Here is a 21017-nt window from a genome sequence, read left to right as displayed (position 1 = left end):
CTCCGCCCCCGCCAGGGGGACCCGGGAAGCCCGCGCGGGCTCCTCCCGCGGACGAAGGGGATCCCCTCCTCCGGCCCCGCCCCCATCCTCCCCAGGCCTAGGCGCCAAGGAGGTTAACCCTACCCGCGCCGCAGCGCATTAGGGCGAGAGCACCGCGCAGCCAATCCCGACTCCCCGGCGCCAGAGACCAGCGGCGTGGGGAAGATCGGTGAGCCGGGCCCGTTCGGGTCTCGCAGCGGCCAAACAAGGGCTCAGGCCCCGGGGTTCTCACTAAGCCCTGCTGCACTGGCTTAGCTAGTCGTCAAACTTTTTCTCTCCAAAGTGGGTGCCCCCGCAGTTATTTGGCGGGCAGCCGGCAGCCCACTCTCAGCGGGACAATTAGGGAGAAGTGGGCGTGGGGCGAGGAGGCTGCTGTTCTGCAGCTCTAAGAGGCGTGCATGCCGGTGGAGGAGTGGCCCGGGTTCCGCACTGTTCCCTCGCCTGACCCCCTGGCTGGGGTGGCTCAACGTGCTGCAGTGCCCGGTGCAGGGGATCTAGACTGCGCGTCCGGCACTAGTTAGGGGGGTGGTGGCACGGGAAGGAGGGGACGCCTGTTTTTTCCTCCTCCCTCTGCAGACCCGCTGCACTACCTGGTGGTGCTCACGGGTGCTCCCAATCAGCAGGTGGAACCCCCGCCCTCACCCTGTCCTGGCCTGCGCCTCCGAGGGTTTTCATCCTGCAGATTCTAACCCCCCCCCCCGCCCCCATCTCTCTCTCTCTCTCACACGCTCCCCTAAACCGCGCGCACTGCAAACTCAGTCTTGGTCCCCGCAGGTGATGTCATGCCCATTGTTTTGGTGAGCCCAACCAATTGGACGCGCCGCCTGGATTCTACCGGAGCCGGCATGGGCCCTTCCTCGCACCAGCAGCAGGAGTCTCCGCTCCCTACCATAACGCATTGCGCAGGGTGCACCACCGCCTGGTCTCCCTGCAGCTTTAACAGCCCTGACATGGAAACCCCATTGCAGTTCCAGCGCGGCTTCTTCTCGGAGCAGCCGCCACCGCCACCGCTCTCCTCACACCTGCATTGCCAGCAGCAGCAGCAGAGCCAGGACAAGCCGTGCCCGCCCTTCGCGCCCCTCCCGCACCCTCACCACCCCCCGCACCTCGCGCACCAGCAGCAGGGCAGCGGCGGCAGCAGCCCATGCCTCCGGTGCAACAGCTGCGCCTCCTCCGGTGCCCCGGGGGCGGGGGCGGGGGATAACCTGTCCCTGCTGCTCCGCACCTCCTCGCCCGGCGGCGCCTTCCGGACCCGTACCTCCTCGCCGCTGTCAGGCTCGTCGTGCTGCTGCTGCTGCTCGTCGCGCCGGGGCAGCCAGCTCAATGTGAGCGAGCTGACGCCGTCCAGCCATGCCAGTGCGCTCCGGCAGCAGTACGCGCAGCAGCCGGCGTCCGCCTCCCAGTACCACCAGTGCCACAGCCTGCAGCCCGCCGCCAGCCCCACGGGCAGCCTCGGCAGCCTGGGCTCCGGGCCCCCGCTCTCGCACCACCACCACCACCACCACCACCCGCACCCGGCGCACCACCAGCACAGCCAGCCCCAGGCGCGGCGCGAGAGCAACCCCTTCACCGAAATAGCCATGAGCAGCTGTAGGTACAACGGGGGCGTCATGCGGCCGCTCAGCAACTTGAGCGCGTCCCGCCGGAACCTGCACGAGATGGACTCCGAGGCACAGCCCCTACAGCCCCCGGCGTCTGTTGGAGGAGGTGGCGGCGCGTCCTCCCCGTCTGCAGCCGCGGCCGCCGCCGCTTCGTCCTCAGCCCCGGAGATCGTGGTATCTAAGCCGGAGCACAACAACTCCAATAACCTGGCGCTCTACGGAGCCGGCGGCGGAGGCAGCGCTGGAGGCGGCGGCGGCGGTGGCAGCGGGCATGGCAGCAGCGGTGGCACCAAGTCCAGCAAAAAGAAGAACCAGAACATCGGCTACAAGCTGGGCCACCGGCGCGCCCTGTTCGAGAAGCGCAAGCGGCTCAGCGACTACGCGCTCATCTTCGGCATGTTCGGCATCGTGGTCATGGTCATCGAGACCGAGCTGTCGTGGGGCGCCTACGACAAGGTAAGTGCTCCAGCCCTTTGCTCACCGTTCCCGGGCCGCAGAGCCGGACACCGGGTGGTTGGGATGGGCGCTGGTGGGAACTCTCTGCCTGCCAGTTCCGAGCTTTTCCCGGACAATCGGAGGTGCCCGCCGGGACGGCGAGCACCGCTGAGACTCGCTCCCCTAATCCGCAAGGCAACTCTGGAGAGGAAGCTTTTCCGCGCGCAAAGTTCTGGAGGCAGTGAATGCCCAGCGAGTTTGGGCACGTTAAAGAAGTGATTTCAGGAGTCGGTGAGGAAAGCATGGTCTGTTCCTCTCCTGGTGCTCACGATGTCGGAGGCCCCTTTCAAACCCAAGCGCTTAAACTCAAGGATAACTTCCTCTCAGGTTTTGAGAGCCGCGAGCTGCGCTTGGGTCTGTGGTGTCGAGGACCCCGCTGCTTGGCCTTCCGGGATCTCCTCTCTCTCTTTCCTGTGAGGCCAAGTGATCTGACAGATCACAGAGCCGAGACAGGTGCCCCTACCCCCATCCTCCTACTGGGAATTCCGGTCCCCTTGCTGGGGATTGACCGACCCCCCCGGATCTTAAAGGTGGTTAAAAGTGCTTCTTTTTTTTTTTTTTTTTAAAGTGCTTCTGTCTGTGTTGCAGGCGTCGCTGTATTCCTTAGCTCTGAAATGCCTTATCAGTCTCTCCACGATCATCCTGCTCGGTCTGATCATCGTGTACCACGCCAGGGAAATACAGGTAACTTCGGGGTTCTGCTGTTTATGAATGACTTCAGCCGGGGGAAGTGCAAGGCAGCAAACGCTTTTTCCAAGCTGTCGTGTCCTTGCTTGAGGTTACAGAAGACACACGCTGTATTCTTACCTTAGCACCTGACCTGTTCTTTCAAGAAGTTAAAAACAAAACAAACAGTGCAGCATGTAAATGTGCAGTAGTTTCCAGGATGTATTTGTTAAACCTTTCAGATTTTCCCCTCTCTTCTTTAGGTAGATCCACTTCTCCATATCAGTCACTGTATTTGTTTTGCTCAAGGCCAGTCATATACTAGCCTTAGTCCGCCAGGTAAACGTGTATTCTTGTCTAATAAACATTTAACAAGATGGGTGGGTCATTATGGAACATTGTGCCCATGTGTATCACCTTCCATAACTGTAGCTTAGAGAAGAAAATAGGCCCGTGATATTCCTTGCTAATGTATATCAATAAGACAAGAAGAAAAGTCTAACCTTTTCTATATCTTACTGTAAAGTTGAAGAAAAAAATCTGTTGTAAATTAAGAATACAAATTCTGTATATCTGGTAGTTTGGTAGATTTTCAGGTACAATCATTACATTATTTATTAAAAATGTCGCTTAAGAGCAAAGGCCACTGCCCTTGTGAGTGAACTTGTTAGGAAAATGTTTGTTTTGTTTAAATGTAGCCAGGAACTCTATTGTTAGATTTGACTGTTACTGACCATTTCAGAATAGTCCGTCTAAAATTCATGGGTTGTCTTTTAAGTTGTTTATTTTGCTGTAGCTTTCAGTTAAAGGAATATTAAGGTTTGGGAATAAAATAACTAGAGTTTTCAAAAATTAAGAGAGATTGAGATTTTCCAGTTTAGAACTTACACTAATATGCATTTTCTGATTTTTTTGGATCAGGTGTTAGGCATTTGGCGGAACTATTAAACCCTCGAATTTAGGCTGCTTTCCTTTAGGAGTTGCCGTTGAATTTAAATAACTTAGCATTAATTATAAGTTAAATTAATTTTAAGTTAGTAATTTGCAAAAACATACTAAATATGGAAGAAACCAATTTTAACTATTGCCCAAGCAAAATAAAGATACACATGACCCCACATGAGGGGGGAGAAATTACTTCATCATGCTTTCAAATTTGCAAAGACTTTGAAAAGTGTGATTTTGAAGGAAGGAGGATAGAGAATGAGAATTAGAAAGAGTGAAAATATTTAGAGTTAAGTAATAAAACTGCACTGCCAAAACAAGGCAAACACATTTGGACCCTTTAAAATTTTAATAATTCACACATCTTTAATTACTTCTCAGTTTACTATTAAATAATTACACATCTTTAATTCAGCGCTGATGATCGTGGGCTTTTGAGATTCTTTCAAACATTTTAAAGTAATACTAAAATGTACCTTAAGCATCATGAGAGTATCTTTTCATTTTGACTTGAAGGGTAGACACTTAAGGCTAGGGAACAAAATAGGTCTAATGGCCCTTTGACTTGGTTTACAGATGAGGTACCTGCAGTCAGAAGAGGTGACCAGCTTGCCAGATTCCACAGCTAGACAGTGCAGAGCGTGACCAGGCCTGTCCTCCTAGCTTCCACCTAGAATGCTTCCTGCTGCACTCTGCTACTCCTTGTTAGCAGCCCTGAACATGGACATGTCTTTGTCTGTGGTTCCTCTCTAAATCCAAACGTTTGGTATTTGAATAGGGTTAGACTTAAACGGTTTTTCTAAAATCTTCTTAGGTATTTATAAAAATCAAGTAATTTAATTTTTTTTTTTGGCTTGAAGACCAGAGTAGTTTTATTTAATCCACCCTAGAAAGAGACCTTGCTGTTTTTGTTTTTTTTTTTTAATTAAACATCAGCTTTCGTATTACTCCTGTTCCTTCTGAAAAACACACAGCAAAACAAGCATTCAAGGCGGAGGACATTTGATGGTATTAACACCAAGAACAAAGTGTCTTCCTGAAAATGCTAACCTTTTAAGAATTATGGGGAGATTTTTTTGAAATAACTTATAGGAGTTTGTGAGGACCAAACATTGGCCATTAACATTGGCCAGATGTTAATTACGTGGTGTAAAAAGTTTTTGATACCATATTAGAACTCTTAAAACTTAGAGAAAGTAATACAAATAAAAGAAGTCATATTTTTAAAGATCATTTCACACTTGAAAGAATTCCACCCCTGGCTAATTTTGAGGACCATTTCTGTTATACAAATGCATAGATATATTGATTAGAGTACGAAGAGCACGGGTGATGAAAATGAAGACATGAATTCCCCCTCTAAGGGTTATAAGCACAGTGAACCTCTTTATTGTTGGGGCAACATAAACATCACAAAAAGTTATATTTTTATAATTGGAATTATCTGACCTGATACATGGTTTCTGCTAAACCAACCACACTTAAGATAATTTCAAAATGGATGCTCAGGTAATATCATTTAGTTGTTTTGGATGTAGCTTTTACATTCAGTGTTTAATCTAGAGTGATTTTTGTTTTCCTCAAGCTGAAGTTCCAAATTCTTACCTGAGATGCTTTTTTAAAAATATGAAATGGAAAAGGACCAAATAAATGTGGAGACCCTGAGCTGGGAATCAAGAACCAGAAAAAACATGTTCTTTATCCAGAGAGTAGTCAATGATTGCTGCTGAAATAGTTCACTCTGAAACACAGGAAAATCAAGTGCATAGGCTAATGTATCCATGTGTGGAAAATGATGAATTGACCCCTTTTTAACTTATTGATGTCACTGGTATAGATGTGCTTCTTTCATAAGTTTTAAGCAAATAGGTACTTCTCAGTTTACTATTAAGAATTCTAAGTATATAGATTAGCTTTGAGTTAGGGAACTCAATGCGGGGGTTATGCTGCTGTTCAGAGCATGTTCTTGGGCATAGCATGCAGTCTAATGTGACACTTCCTCTTCTTCTTTTTAGCATAGCAGTATGATGATTGGATAGTGAGAGCTAGCTAGTATGGGTTTCTGGTACGTGGTAGGATTTCTTACTGCATTCAGGAAAAGTAAGTGTTATAGCCAATGTTCTGGCTCTCTGCCCACCGGAATTGCTTTAACGAAGCTTGGGGAGGCCCTGACATTTCCATGGAGAACCTTGGAAAGCAAGTCAGTGTGACCTTTTATAAAATGTTTATACACAGTCTATCAATATAGATGGTTCAGGTGAGTCATGGACGGAAGTGCTTGAATTAAAATAGTGTGATGGAGAGGCTTTGTAAGAACTTAGCTCAGTACATTTCAGCTTTGGTGTCATTTTTTCAGTACCACAGACAGCTCAATGCACCAGACTATAGTTTGCTCATTTCACTAATTACTTTTACATCCCCTCAAAACAAAAATGAAATTACTTTTTTTGGGGGGAGGGATCAGAAAGCTTATATAAAATCAGATTTAGTGGGAGCAGATTTTCAGCTAAGTAGATATTAGATTTTTTCAAATAGACATTTGGCCTTACTTTCTATATTCATCAGTAAAGTCAAAAAATGATGAATAGATACATAAAATAAACTTTAGCAAATGCCTTTGTATCACAACCTTCTGACAAAGGAAAAGTACTATGGGGATTGTTTTATACAGTTTGGAAAGGTCACTTGATACTTTAAGTAGCTTCCCCACCTCAAGTCCAAGGTCAAATAATAGGAAAAACAGAGGCATGATTTCCTGTGACTTTTCTTTTTCTCCCCCCTCTTCTGTAGGGTTGGAAGCATTTGTTTGATGGAATAAGAACAAAACAATGTTCAAGTACTCTTTAAGATATTCAACATCGAATAAGTTGAATGTAGATTGCACTTCATCTTTTCAACTTTAGTGTACTCGACTTTCTCTTGTGGAAGCAATTTTAGTTGAAAGAGTTGTTTAGTATTTTGAGACAGGCAAATACAAGATTCTAAGTTGGGAAGAAAACCCCTTGGACTGTGATCTTTCTGGTTCTCATGGGATTTGGCAGAATGGAGAGTACTATACTTTAAAGTTGAAAATGGTTTTATTTCCTTGGTTTTGTTTTGGTAATAATATAATTATAGAATAAATAGCACTAAGGGAAACACTGATTTTCCCCTGGTATCTCTTGCAGTGGAAGAACTCTACACATTCTCCCTTAAGTCAGCTTTTCAGAGATGGATGATATACATCTAAAAGTGGAAGAGCAGAAATGACAATTACCCCTTACCTGTGCATGTAGGCCACACAAAGGGGGAAGGAGTGAGTGTGGGCAGGGACCTCAGCCACCTCTGAAGTCTCCTGGACTGTTGAGGAGGGGTGGCTACGTGCCCACTGAGTAGACTCTGGCTCACCTTGTGGAGAATGGGAAAGAATGCTCGCCTTCCCACTCCTGCAGAGAGCAAGTAGATGCTTCCAGACCATGCAGAAAATACTGCATATAGTTATTATTCTTATTAATAAAATAATAATGACTACACACAGTGAAAATAACTAGTACAGAAGAGCTTAAAATAAATATGATAGTCACATTCTCAATCCAGTGTTTCAGAGACAACCACTTTTAAATTTCTCATACATTTCTCCAGAATTTTCAAAAATGAATATTTAGTTGTGTTTAGAGACACACATACTGTGCTTTTTTTGCTTAATATATCTTGAAGGTTTTTTATTGTCAGCACATGGAAACCCATCTCATTCTTTCTTAGCAACTGTTTATTATCCCATTTTACGGATGCACTGTGGCTTACTGTTAAGCTTTTGCTGTTATAAGCCATAATAAAAATGAACACTCTTGTATACTATTTAAATCTACTAATTAGAGGATACACATATGGCGTATATCCAGCAGATGGATTGCCGAATCAAAGGGAGTTTGTATTTTAAATGGAAAGTGCTGCCCACCAGCCCTTTAGAAAGGTCTTCAGAGTTCTCATTCTCGGCTTCCCTACACATTATTTCCCCACAGCATTGTTAACACTGAATGTTATAAAAAGGAATTTTAAATATCTTTGGCTTTGTAAAGTTTACTATCTTCCTGAAAAAACTTTTTTTTTTTTTTTGGTGAAAAATTCAAGGACAAAGCTCATGGCCTCATAGGCTCATTAGCAACATTTTGGAATATCTAGCGGTGCATTATCTAATCTGCTGACAAAATGACCAGTCCTTGTAAAGGTGCCATCAGAAGCAAGTATTGGCCATATTTTGGGGTTTTTTACTTTAAAAAAAGTTAGAGATGAAGGAAGCTAAAAGAGTAGAAGGAATGGTCTTCGACTGGTCTTTAGGTCTCTCGTATATCTATAGTATGAGGGAGAGAAGAGTTAACTCTTTGACTGTAAGACCCCAGAAGATCATGAAGTGGATACCTTGCCTGAATTGCTTTGTTGTGTGGTGGTCAGCTCCACAACTGCTGTCTATATTGCCAGCAACTTCTACAGAGTTGTAATGAGACTCTCAGTCCCTTTGACTTCGTGTATACCCTGTAGTAACGAAATCACTCAGGGCCAATTTTCTCTGCCTGCCTGTATAAAGATCTCTGCATTATTAATGGATGTGACACTAAATAAAGCGATCCTGGTGTGTTTACAGAGCAGCATCACAAATGAATGAAGAGTGGAACTTTAGGTTTACTGCAAGTGGGTTCGCTTGATCTGCCAACTCGTTTCTGGGCCACGTTTTGTACAGCTCGGAAAGGAGACCACTGTGGGCTGTCATTGTCCCAAACCACATCTGGCAGGACAGAGGGAGCCTGCACTGATTTAACTTCAGGAAGTTACTTTTGGTCAGGGTACAAAGTGGTTTCATGGGGCCGTTTTAGTGAGAATTTCCTCTCATTAGGAAATATGATGTTTGCTACTTTGGGAGTGTATGTTTAACCTGAAACTCCTTTAGAATTCTCTTTATAGAACTGGAAACTGTGTGGAGAGGACCTGAATTGTTATCTGGCCCAGGATCCCACCCAGCATGGAAACTCCCTTTATGTCATCTCAGATAAAAGTGGCCACCCAATTTCTGCTTGATCCCTCTTCCCATGATGGTCAGTTTGTCTGTACAAGGCTGTCTATTCCATTGCCAGACAACTCTTAATTTTAGGAAGATTTTCCTTATGTTGGGAGTGAAGTCTGGTTTTATTCCTTCCCATATTCAACATTGAAAAAGTTTTTGAGCTCTGCTAATACAATGAGGAATAAGACAGTAAGGTTCCTTCCCTCTTGGAACTGACATTCCAAGCAGGCGGGGTTAAGGAGAGAGACAAAAATTAAGTAAAGGAAGAAAATCCTTGGAAGTTGTGATAAGTGTCATAAAGGGGCCATGAAAGGCTGTGATAGAAAATAATTGGGGGCAGAGCGTTGTACACATCAGACAGGGTGGTCCTGGGAGCAGTCTCTAAGGAAGTGACTTTTAAGCTGAGACATAAAGGAAAAGAAGTTACCAGCTATTGGCAGAGTCTGGAGGAACAAACTTTTCCAAGCCCTCGTGGCTGAAAGGAGTTTCCTGCACTTATACAATTGAGAGCAAACCAGTGTGGCCCAAGCAGGGCGACGGTGGTACTGGATGGGGTGAGAGTGGATAGGCAGGGGTCTGATACTGAAGTGTCCTGAGACCATTACAAGAATTTTGTGATGTTTTCTTCAAAGTGCATTAGGCCACCATTAAAGCACAGAAGAGTCCTGATCCAGCTTATTGTTTAAGCAGACCTTTTGTTGAAGCTCTGAGGAGATTGGACTGGAGACCCTTGGCAAGTCACATTTAGAGATGACGCTCACTTGGCTTGGGTAGTAGTGGTGGAAGTGAAGAGAAGTGGTCTGATTCAAGACCCAGGTTGGAGGCAGAATGGACATCTTAGTGATTGGGTATGACAGGTGAGGGCAAGAGGTGATGCTAAGATGATTCTCAGGGTTCTGGGTGGAGCATCTGAGTGTGTTATGCTGACAGGGGAGAACTCACATTGAAGGGTAGCATGTGGAATCAGGAATGCTTCTGGTGGAAATGCTTCTGATTATACAAGAGAACCCTGAGTTCAGAGAAAAGGTGTGGAGTGGAAATTTAAATCGGCCAGTAATCAGCGTAGAGACTATTTAAACCCACAGGAATTGATAAAATCCCTGAGAGAAAATAGAGGAATGAGAGAAGAAGGTCGAGAGCAGATCAACCTCTGACATCTAGAGGTTGTGTGAAGCAGGAACTAGAGAAAAGAGATAAGAATGACTTGTCCTAGAGGTGGTAATGGGAGTGTTGGAAGGAGGGCACAGAGCTGTTTACTGAATGCCATGAAGTCAGTTAATATCGGGTAGAGAGGTGCCTTTTGGATTTGGCAAGTTCAAGGTCGTTGCTGACCTTGATGAGCAGTTTCAGTGGAATGGTAGAAACAGAACACAAACTGTAATTTCCAGAGTAATTTGATTCCCCCTCTTCCCAGAATTACAGAGCAAACATTTAAATATTGGTTAGGTCCCTTTAAATGCCCACCTAATTAAATAGTCCCCGTTTCTTTGAATTTTCCCAATCAGGCTTAGAATGTCCCTGATCACATTCTTCTGGACTTACTCTGTTTTGTTGAATTCCCACTTTGAGTAAGGTCAGAAATGTACTCAGTACTTTCAGATGGGATCTGCCAGTGTACTTGTTACCTCCGTTCAACAAAAATCCTCCATTGTGCCGACTGTTATTTAGTCTAAAATGGTCATTGCGTCACCCAAACTGTTGCCAAGTGCACTTGTAAAATTGTTACTGAACTGAATGTAGGGCTTTACGTGTACTGACTCTGTTAAATAGCATCTTGGTTTCAGGTGAGTGTTTTAGCCTGTCAGAATTATTTGAATCATAATTGTGATGTTTATTTGACAAACACTTACTTAGGTTTGGAAAATGCTGTGTGTGGAGGGGGCTCTGGCATTGGAAAGACCCACATCAGTGCTAAATTCTGTTCCAGAAACATGGTCAATGTTAGTGGCTGTTACCCAGTTTTCACACATCCAACTCTTCCTAGCTTCTCACTAGCCGTGACTTTGAAAAGTGTAGCTTGGGTACCCATGCCGAAGGCACGGTCAGAGCTGAGAAGTAGGACCTTCTTTGTAGTTAGCCATCTGTTCATCCATGATATTTGGTTCAGCTTTTCACGTACTAACAACTCTCTGAACCCTGACTATCAGCCAGCCTACGTTTCTCTACAAGAATGTCATGAGGACTGTCAGATCCCTTGCTGAAATCCATGTATTCTGTGCAGTCTCATGATCTGCCAGTCTATCATGATATCCAAGAAGGAAACAAGACTGATGAGCTTATCATTTTAAGCATTACAATATATTAGGCTTCATGACCAAATGCCTTTTCTCTTAAAAATTTTTTTTCTCCAGATTATAAAATTAGTAAACATTTATGTTAGAAATCTGTAAAACATAGATAACATGAAAAAGAATATGTTAGTTTAATCTCATCACCCAGAGATAATTATTATTGAGATATAATGTATTTATATGAAGTAGATGGACCTGATATTTGCTATATATCAGGATAAGGAAATTTAGTGTTCTTTTCATGTAATTTTCTATTCATTTCCCCATGCCATTAAACATTCCAGTTTTTTTTGCATCATATAGCTATAAGCAATTTAATCCTTTCCCTTATTTTTGGACCCTTAAGAAAAATTAGAAAGACCCTATTTAAAATATTTGTGTAATAAATACCTTTGCAGATGAACTTGTGTAAGCACCTCTGATGATTTCCTAAGGAAAAATTGCCAAGGCAGAAATTACTTAGTTAAAGAATATTATTTAAGGCAATTGAGAGTTTGTCAAATGGTCCTTCCAAAGGTTTATATCATGCCTTTCATTTTTAAAGTACTTACAAACCACTTTGTTAAATAACTGACTTGATTATTTTCTGGAGTGTCTAGGATCCATTTACTGATTAGTATTCTGAGTACTGTCCTCCTTTGTGAATCTAGAAATGTGCTTCTCTGGAGTCTCCTATAGCTTCCTATTTCTCCATGATTTTGGTTTCTAAATCTTGGCTAACCAGGTTTGTAAAAGGGTATTCCTGCTTAATAATTAAAGTTTATATAGAAATGATGCAAAAGCAGTATTGGAAGATAACTTTGTCCACAGATATTCCCAGTCTTTGTTATTATAGGAAGCTGTAAAAACCATAATTTCTGAAATTTTTCTCTACAAACTTTCCTGCTGAGCAAAGCAAAGCAATCAGACTCTCCTTTGAGTTGTTTACTGTTTTTGCAGCATTGCCTCATGGCTTTGTGTGCTGCTTCTGGAGCCCAATCTGTCTGGGCTTGTACCCAGCTCTGCCACTAGTTAGCTGTGTGACCTTGGACATATTACTTAATCTCTCTGTACTTCACTTTCCTTGTCTGTAAAATGGGGAATATAGAGTACCTCTCTCATTGGGTTGTTGTGAGGATTGAGTGTATATATTTGTGTGTATATATATATAAAGCACTTAGAATGCTGCCTGGCATGTGGTGAGGGCTATTTAGGTGTCAGCTGCTGGTTATTGTTAGCTATTTCGGGGTTCGTTGGGGTGGAAGGGGAGGAATTGGAGCCCAGCTTCTCTGGGCTCTGGGCAACAGTGATATTTTTTTCTTCTTTTACAAGTCGTACAGGAGGGAACAGGAAAAAAAAAAAAAGGTGTGCATTCAAACAGTGTTCATTAGTTTACTCACACTTAATCTAGAATAGGGGTATGTGTGTGTGTGCGTTCTTTTTTTTTGTTTTTAATAAAAGCTTTGATCTCCATTAAGGACAGCCAATATTTTTTTAAACTTAGTTTAGATTTTCCCTGGGGCAAGTTGGCTGTCTGAGGAGGTAAGTGTTCATTTTGGTTGTCAGGTTTCAGATCAGTAAACTAGTGTTAGAGTACCATAATGTTAGGGGTCACCATGTTTTACCAAAATAGCCATTTCCCCTATAAACACACCATAGGTGTGGCTTCTGGCTGGAAGCTCTGTGAGCTACATTAACTCCTTCAGACATCCAGGTCACAGCCGATGGCATCTCCTACTAATTAGGACCCTGGTGACTTAAAAGAGTTAAGTGCAGCGCCCTGAAAAGTAAGCAAAGGGAATAATTTGATAATGGAAAATTCTGGTATTAAACCCCTGCTGAAAGGATGAGAGGTAATAAACAGCCAAAGGCATATGTATAAAGGACTGTAACTGACAGCATTTTCTGTCTGTATTCATTGTAGGTCTACAGGATATTTAAATAAAAAGCATTTTTTTTCTTTTTCTGGATTAGGTTTATCTCTGGAAAGAGTTTTGTTTAGTATGCCACCACCCTCAACCATGCTTGGAGTACCTTGATTGGAAAGAATTGAGAAGAATTTTCATGTGTCAATATGACAAGTAACATCTCAAAATATACTTGGTTCAGTGATTGGGTTTACTTTTTATCAGACAGCTTATAGCTTCTCTTCTGTTTCATTTCACATGACCATTAGTTGAGTCTGTATTATCTCTCTTTTTGAACAATGTGTTATTGTTGGGTGAGTTTTTTTCTTTGCTTTTTGACTTTATAAAACACATTGAGATCCAGACAGTATAAACTTTGAACTGAACTGTGTAGACAAGTGTTAACAGCCAGTGTTTCACATCTATAATTTTGTCATGTGCTTTCTTGAATATCTGAGCATCTTTACCTAGTTATGTATCTATCCATAATGGTTATCAAGAAGGTATTAAGATGGGGTTGTTTCCAAGCAATCTGACTATTGAAATTTGGATATGCATCCACTGTTGGTCTTATTCACTGAGATAGTCTTCTTTCTATCAGGAAGTTTTGGTCTTCCAAGGAAATTTCATTCGATATTTATATATTAGTTTTGACACAAGCATACTGAATTTTGGGGAGGAGGCGTTAAGCACCATAATGTGGTTGTCGTGGTCTTGGGTAGTGCTTTTTTGAGGATAGCGTCTGCTGTCAAGAGGAGTAAAAAATACACAGGTGCTAATCTTTAAACTGCCTAAATTTTTGTTGAGTGAGTAAGGGAAATTATATCCTAGTATTGGATTTATTTTAAGGTCAAAGGTCATTTAAAATATTGAAATATAATAATTAGGCTGAATATTTATTCAAGTTGCATACATATAAAGTGATGTAAAAGTGATGGCTGAGGACTTTTTTATAGTCACCTCATGCCTTTTCACAGGTATATCTAGTACTTCCAGACATACACCCAAGCAGGGTTATTGACTGAACACTTAATTTCTTTTATGTGGATTTAGCTATGAAATTTTAAGACGAAAAGTCTTGGCTTCTAGAAACTTACCTTAGGTCAATTTTCATACTGGTAAATCCTCCCATATTTGGAAAAAAATGTTTTTATATCAAAGAGCATGAATTGCTTTCTGTCCTTCGAAGCAAAAACAACTGAAGATATATTTATTTAGTGAACATGCTGTTAGTTTAAAGCTTCAGCTTCTTGCTTAAACCTGTGGGTAATATTGTAAATTTTAATGCTGTCGTTGAAAATTATTTTGAATAGCATTTTACTTCTTTCCCATTAGTATTTTAGTCAAGAACCCTCACTATTTGTTCGCATTTGTCAATGTCAGAGAGGGTACTTAATGAAAATGCATTTGGGCAGACTTTCAAAAATTAAGCAGTAGTGATACAAAGAGAAATCTCTAATTTGCTTGTTTTGGGGGTAAAAAGCAACAATACTGTATTAAGACTGAAAACTATTTTTCAAAATATCTTTGATTTGGAATCCGCTGGCTCTTGTAGATTTTTTAAATATCATTTTTTAAAGGCTTAGTCTTCCGTATTTTTTTTTCTTTCAGCATATCTGCTTTACACAGTCTTTCTTATCCTTTTTGACAACTATTCCTATTTTTTGGTTGTTACATTTGGGCCATGTTTTGCTTCACATCTCAGAATGTGTCCCTTGGGTGCTCCTTACATTGGGGGATGAAGATCCATCCCACTCACTGTCATGTTCACTGTCTCGCTTAGTCTGATGCTGTATACACAAATTACTTCAGTGGCAGCTATTTCGAAATCATGAATCCATTAAGTGTGTCTCTTTGCAGTTTTATACAGCTGGCCACAGAGGGAAAGCGGATGTGTGTTTAGGACTTAGTCCCTCAAGCCCGTGTCAGAACGTCTTGAGCAGAGACCACACAGCACAATCAGTGGTGAGCATTTTCTCTGCAGCGTTTTCCCAAAAACAAGAGGTCTTTTCTGCACTGTTGTGCAGGAACACACGTCACCACAGCAAGATGATTGATGTGATGGAGGGTGGGATGAGGGCTCATCTTCAAGACCTGAATCATGATATGTTGCCACATGGGAACCAAATTCAACAAATACAAAGGAATAGGATCAGATCGGGTGGCTGACGGGGTGGAGGTGATGAGCTCAGATACCCCGGTGATATGTGCTCTAGCTAAATTCCCAGGCTGAATACAAATTTTTATCAATTGGCTCTCATTTCCTCTCTCCTCTCTTGGTATAATGATGACCTGTACATTTACAGTGGGATCAAAAAAGTTGATGACTTTCACCCTTTTTTCTTAAACACAGTGGGGAAAATGACAATGAAGTGCTACAGGTCTGGTCCTCTTTACCAAAAAGATAAGAACAGCAGGATTTTCAAATCATCTCATTGACTTGTTTTAAATTTGCCCATTGGTTCATTTCTTCTGAGGAGCAGCCCTTCCTACCCAGCAATCTCTGAGGTCCCTGCTGGGTGTGTTTACATAACCCATCCCTCTCAGCTCCTCCAGCTTTTTTTTTTTTTTTTAACATCTTTATTGGAGTATAATTGCTTTACAATGGTGTGTTAGTAGTTTCTGCTTTATAACAAAGTGAATCATTTATACATATACAGATGTCCCCATATCTCTTCCCTCTTGTGTCTCCCTCCCTCCCACCCTCCCTATCCCACCCCTCTAGGTGGTCACAAAGCACTGAGCTGATCTCCCTGTGCTATGCGGCTGCTTCCCACTAGCTATCTATTTTACACTTGGTAGTGTATGTATGTCCATGCCACTCTCTCACTTTTTGCCAGCTTACCATTCCCCCTCCCTGTATCCTCAAGTCCATTGTCTAGTAGGTCTGTGTCTTTATTCCCGTCTTGCCCCTAGGTTATTCATGACCATTTTTTTAGATTCCATATATATGTGTGAGCATACGGTATTTTTTCTTCTCTTTCTGACTTACTTCACTCTGTACAACAGTCTCTAGGTCCATCCACCTCACTACAAATACCTCAATTTCGTTTCTTTTTATGGCTGAGTAATATTCCATTGTATATAAGTGCAACATCTTCTTTATCCATTCATCTGTTGATGGACACTTAGGTTGTGTCCATGTCCTGGCTATTGTAAATAGAGCTGCAATGAACATTGTGATACATGCCTCTTTTTGAATTATGGTTTTCTCAGGGTATATGCCCAGTAGTGGGATTGCTGGGTTGTATGGTTGTTCTATTTTTAGTTTTTTAAGGAACCTCCATACAGTTCTCCACAATGTCTGTATAAATTTACATTCCCACCAACAGTGCAAGAGGGTTCCCTTTTCTCCACACCCTCTCCAGCATTTATTGTTTGTGGATTTTTTGATGATGGCCATTTTGACCAGTGTGAGATGATATCTCTTTGTAGTTTTGATTTGCATTTCTCTAATGATGAATGATGTTGAGCATTCTGTTATGTGTTTGTTGGCAATCTGTATATCTTCTTTGGAGAAATGTGTATTTAGGTCTTCTGCCCATTCTTGGATTGGGTTGTTTGCTTTTTTTGATATTGAGCTTCATGAGCTGCTTGTAAATTTTGGAGATTAATCCTTTGTCAGTTTCTTCATTTGCAAATATTTTCTCCCATTCTGAGGGTTGTCTTTTCGTCTTGTTTATGGTTTCCTTTGCTGTGCAAAAGCTTTTAAGTTTCAGTACGTCCCATTTGTTTATTTTTGTTTTTATTTCCATTACTCTAGGAGGTGGGTCAAAAAGGATCTTGCTGTGATTTATGTCATAGAGTGTTCTGCCTATGTTTTCCTCTAAGAGTTTTATAGTGTCTGGCCTTACATTTAGGTCTTTAATCCATTTTGAGTTTATTTTTGTATATGGTGTTAGGGAGTGTTCTAATTTCATTCTTTTACATGTAGCTGTCCAGTTTTCCCAGCACCATTAAAATTCAACACCCATTTATGATAAAAACCCTCCAGAAAGTAGGCATAGAGGGAACTTTCCTCAACATAATAAAGGCCATATATGACAAACCCACAGCCAATATCGTCCTCAGTGGTGAAAAACTGAAACCATTTTCACTAAGATCACGAACAAGACAATGTTGCCCACTCTCACCACTATTATTTAACATAGTTTTGGAAGTTTTAGCCACAGCAATCAGAGAAGAAAAAGAAATAAAAGGAATCGGAATTGGAAAAGAAGAAGTAAAGCTGTCACTGTTTGCAGATGACATGATACTATACATAGAGAATCCTAAAGATGCTACCAGAAAACTACTAGAGCTAATCAATGAATTTTGTAAAGTAGCAAGATACAAAATTAATGCCCAGAAATCTCTTGCATTCCTATACACTAATGATGAAAAATCTGAAAGTGAAATTAAGAAAACACTCCCATTTACCACTGCAACAAAAAGAATAAAATATCTAGGAATAAACCTACCTAAGGAGACAAAAGACCTATATGCAGAAAATTATAAGACACTGATGAAAGAAATTTAAGATGATACAAATAGAAGGAAAGATATACCATGTTCTTGGATTGGAAGAATCAACATTGTGAAAATGACTCTACTACCCAAAGCAATCTACAGATTCAATGCAATCCCTATCAAACTACCACTGGCATTTTTCACAGAACTAGAACAAAAAATTTCACAATTTGTATGGAAACACAAAAGACCCCAAATAGCCAAAGCAATCTTGAGAAAGAAAAACGGAGCAGGGGGAATCAGGCTCCCTGACTTCAGACTATACTACAAAGCAACAGTAATCAAGACAGTATGGTACTGGCACAAAAACAGTCATATAGCTCAATGGAACAGGATAGAAAGCCCAGAGATAAACCCACGCACATATGGTCACCTTATCTTTGATAAAGGAGGCAAGAATATACAGTGGAGAAAAGACAGCCTCTCCAGCTTTGTTTTCATTGGGGAATCTTCTGTGGGAACACATGCTGTGTTTTGAGATTTCCAGTCGTGTCAAGATTCTCTATCTGACTGTGAACCTAGGGAACGAGTTGAGGGTACGTGCTGATCTCTAATACCCTTGGGTGCATCACTGTTGTTGGAGGGAGGACAAATAGGCACAGATATAACATTTTCCGGTCATGGTGCATCATATCTGGCACTTGTACTTGGGTTTATGTTGAATGTTAAAACTTTATGTAAAGTAGAAGAGCCACTGACTCGAGGTAATAGATGCCATCTGTCAGGGCCTGTCACTGTCCACCAGAGTGTGGGTGGCAACACAAAGTATGCCCCACCCTCCAGAGGAAAGTGTAGGAGGAGTGGTCATATAGACACCTTCTAACTGGACAACCACATGTGCTTCTGGGAAGCAGCCCAGGGTGGCGTTTAACTCTGGCTGTGGATCCAGACAGATTGGGGTTAGAACTCAGCTTCACCCTGGGTGACCATGAGAAGAAAATTTGACACCTCTCAGGCTTATTTTCTTTATTTGTAAAATGGAAATGAGAATTATACCTATCTCACTAGATTGCTTTGAGGATTCAGTGAGACAGTCTTTATGAAGAACCTTGTGTGATACCTGGCACATTGTAAATGGCACATTCAATAAATGTTAACCCCTTCTATTACTACTCTTCCATCATTGCTATTATTAAGCAAATATTATAGCCCAAGCAGGGAAGCAGAGCCTAGAGTCTAGGAGGATCTCAAAGTGGGAAGGGGGTTGGATAATAATGTATAATATTTCAAGGTAGTTGAACCACGTTCTGGTTAAGAGGGAGGTTGGGCAGAGAAGGCAAATACTTGATTAGTTAGGGCAGGGGGTTGGCACACTATAGCCCTTGGGCCAAATCTGGCCTCCTGGGTAAATCCAACCTGTTTTTATAAAGAAAGTTTTATTGGCACACACTTGTTTACGTGCTGTATACAACTACTTCTGCACTACAACTTGCACTACGGGCAGAGTTGAGTGGTTGCAACAGAAACCGTTTGGCTGCAAAGCCAAAAATATTTACTTTACAGAAAAAGTTTGCTGACCTTTGAGTTACAGCCCAGGATGGTCAACAAAGACAGTGAGAAATACACATAGAACTGTCTCTTCTGCCTTTGTTTCATAAGTTACTTTATTCCTTGCTCCAATTTTAGGCTTCTTAAGTATGTGATGAGCAGAGGTTCAGGTAGACCTGCTCGCACCTGGGAAGTGCAGATTTCTGTAGGGTAGAAGTCTTGTGCTGTGATACAAGCCCTCAGTCTACCTGTAGGATCTGCATTCTGGGATTGAGGTGAATGGCCTGTGGGAATTAGAGTTACATCCTCACAACTGAGTAAAATGGCTGTGGTAGGAACTATCAGTACTTTCATGGAGAGTCTGAGTGGGAGCCTCAGAACTCAGAATCCTTTCTGGTGGAGGCCAGTGATGAGACATTGGGCCTGTGTGATCCTTGGTGCTTTGTAAGTTAGTCTCTGAAAAGCTAGGCTGGGGGTGGTTTACATTCTTATGACCCTGTCGGTGTTTGCTGACCTCAATTAGGAAAGGAGGCTCATTTGTTTCAAATTTTGAAGAAAGTATTTTAACTCCACGTTTTATCAAAAAAAAAAAAATCACAAATTAATTGGGGAAGCCATACAGAATATTGGCTTTTTTCTTTAGGTCTGGAATTGTGGCTGTATGTATAATTTATTAATTTGTGGATTTCTGTTCCCCAGTGATTAAAGTTATAATATATTTCATGTGGATCACCTCCATTCTCAGCTGCCTGCTGGACAGCTCCCCTTGGAAGCCCCGCACGCCCTTACCCCCTTACCGTTCGCCCAGTCCTCCCTCTTGCCCTCTCATGCTTGCTATCTTCCAGAAGGCGCTACCAACCACCTAGGGCCCCACTGAGGACCCTTGCTCTTTCCTCCACTCCTCTCCCCTCCCCACTCCTCACCCCCAGTAGAGTCACCGGGTCCTACCAGTATTTCCTCCATAGTGTCTTTTGAGTTACCTCTGCTTTCTGGTCACATTCTCAAGGGCCTAGGTTTTATGTTTCCTGAACTTCAACTTTTCCCAGATCCTCCTACAATCTCTACTTTGTTTACATATCATTAATATTTTATGTTTATATTATTTATAGTATGTATTATATATTATCTGTGGTATATATTATATACAATTACATGTACATATATAATGACATATATTGTATATTGATATGTGTATAATATATACTTATATTATGACAATAAAATATAGAATATAACGTACATATAATAATCTAATATATTAGAAAATATATAATATATAAATATAGTTCAATAATATACATTGTATATATATTATAATATATAATATATAGTTATATATAATTTATATAAATATGTTTAAATAACATATAGTATATATAACACATTATTCATATTTTAATATTTGTATTATCTTATTTTTATACTATATTAATATTTTTCTTTCAGCTCCCTTCTTTTAGCCTCATCTTAAGTAATAATATCTATGAAATTATGTTATAGTATAATTACACATGTGTTCTAATACATAATGAATTAAAACTGTAAGTGAACAACACACAGTCTAGAATCATCTCAGAAGAACATGTCAGAAGAAACTCCTTTTGGGAATTTCTGCCTTGGTTGTTACCCTTATTGTTTTTAATGTGTATGAATGTAGCCTCTCCTCCCACCCCCCCGCTTCTTTCTGATGGTCCATTCCCCCACTGCTACATGGATGTCTGTCCCAAACATAAACCTGATCCTGTCACAACAGTTCTAAAGTCCTTGCATGGCTCTCTGTTGTTGTCAGCGGGGACATTCTTTAATGCAGATACTTCACAACACGGTTCTCGTGACGTGGCCCTTGTCTGCCTGTCAGCCCCGCTCAGCCCTGTTTTTATCGCCCAAATAGACCACTTCTGCTCCAGCAAGACTGAATCACTTGCAGTTCTGAAGGATATCACACTGTTCCATGCCTCTGTGCCTGAAATGCCTTTCCAGTTTATTTTCCTGAATCCTGCTGGTGCATGAAAATTCAATTCAAGAATCATCTCTGCCAGGAAACCTTCCCTGCCCAGCC

At 41.8% G+C, this 21017-nt stretch overlaps 1 protein-coding gene across 2 annotated transcripts in view; it reads left to right on the top strand.

Annotated features, from left to right (window-relative positions):
• The first annotated feature begins 974 nt into the window (after positions 1 to 974).
• The window catches only part of KCNN2 (potassium calcium-activated channel subfamily N member 2), a 186989-nt gene continuing 166946 nt past the window's right edge, over positions 975 to 21017 (top strand). The window contains exons 1-2 of one of the 2 annotated variants that reach the window (XM_082835503.1): positions 975 to 2096; positions 2724 to 2819. In XM_082835503.1, the coding sequence (XP_082691629.1) occupies positions 990 to 2096; positions 2724 to 2819 (1203 nt within the window). In that variant the 5' untranslated portion in view covers positions 975 to 989. The remainder of the gene's footprint in view (positions 2097 to 2723; positions 2820 to 21017) is intronic. The other variant, XM_082835504.1, reaches the window with a different exon arrangement.

This window comes from Leucopleurus acutus (genome assembly GCF_964270905.1).
Source record: "Leucopleurus acutus genome assembly, chromosome: 3".
In the NCBI taxonomy this organism is placed as follows: domain Eukaryota; kingdom Metazoa; phylum Chordata; class Mammalia; order Artiodactyla; family Delphinidae; genus Leucopleurus; species Leucopleurus acutus.
Note: the sequence above shows the minus strand (reverse complement) of the source record. Positions and strands in the feature narration are given on the sequence as shown.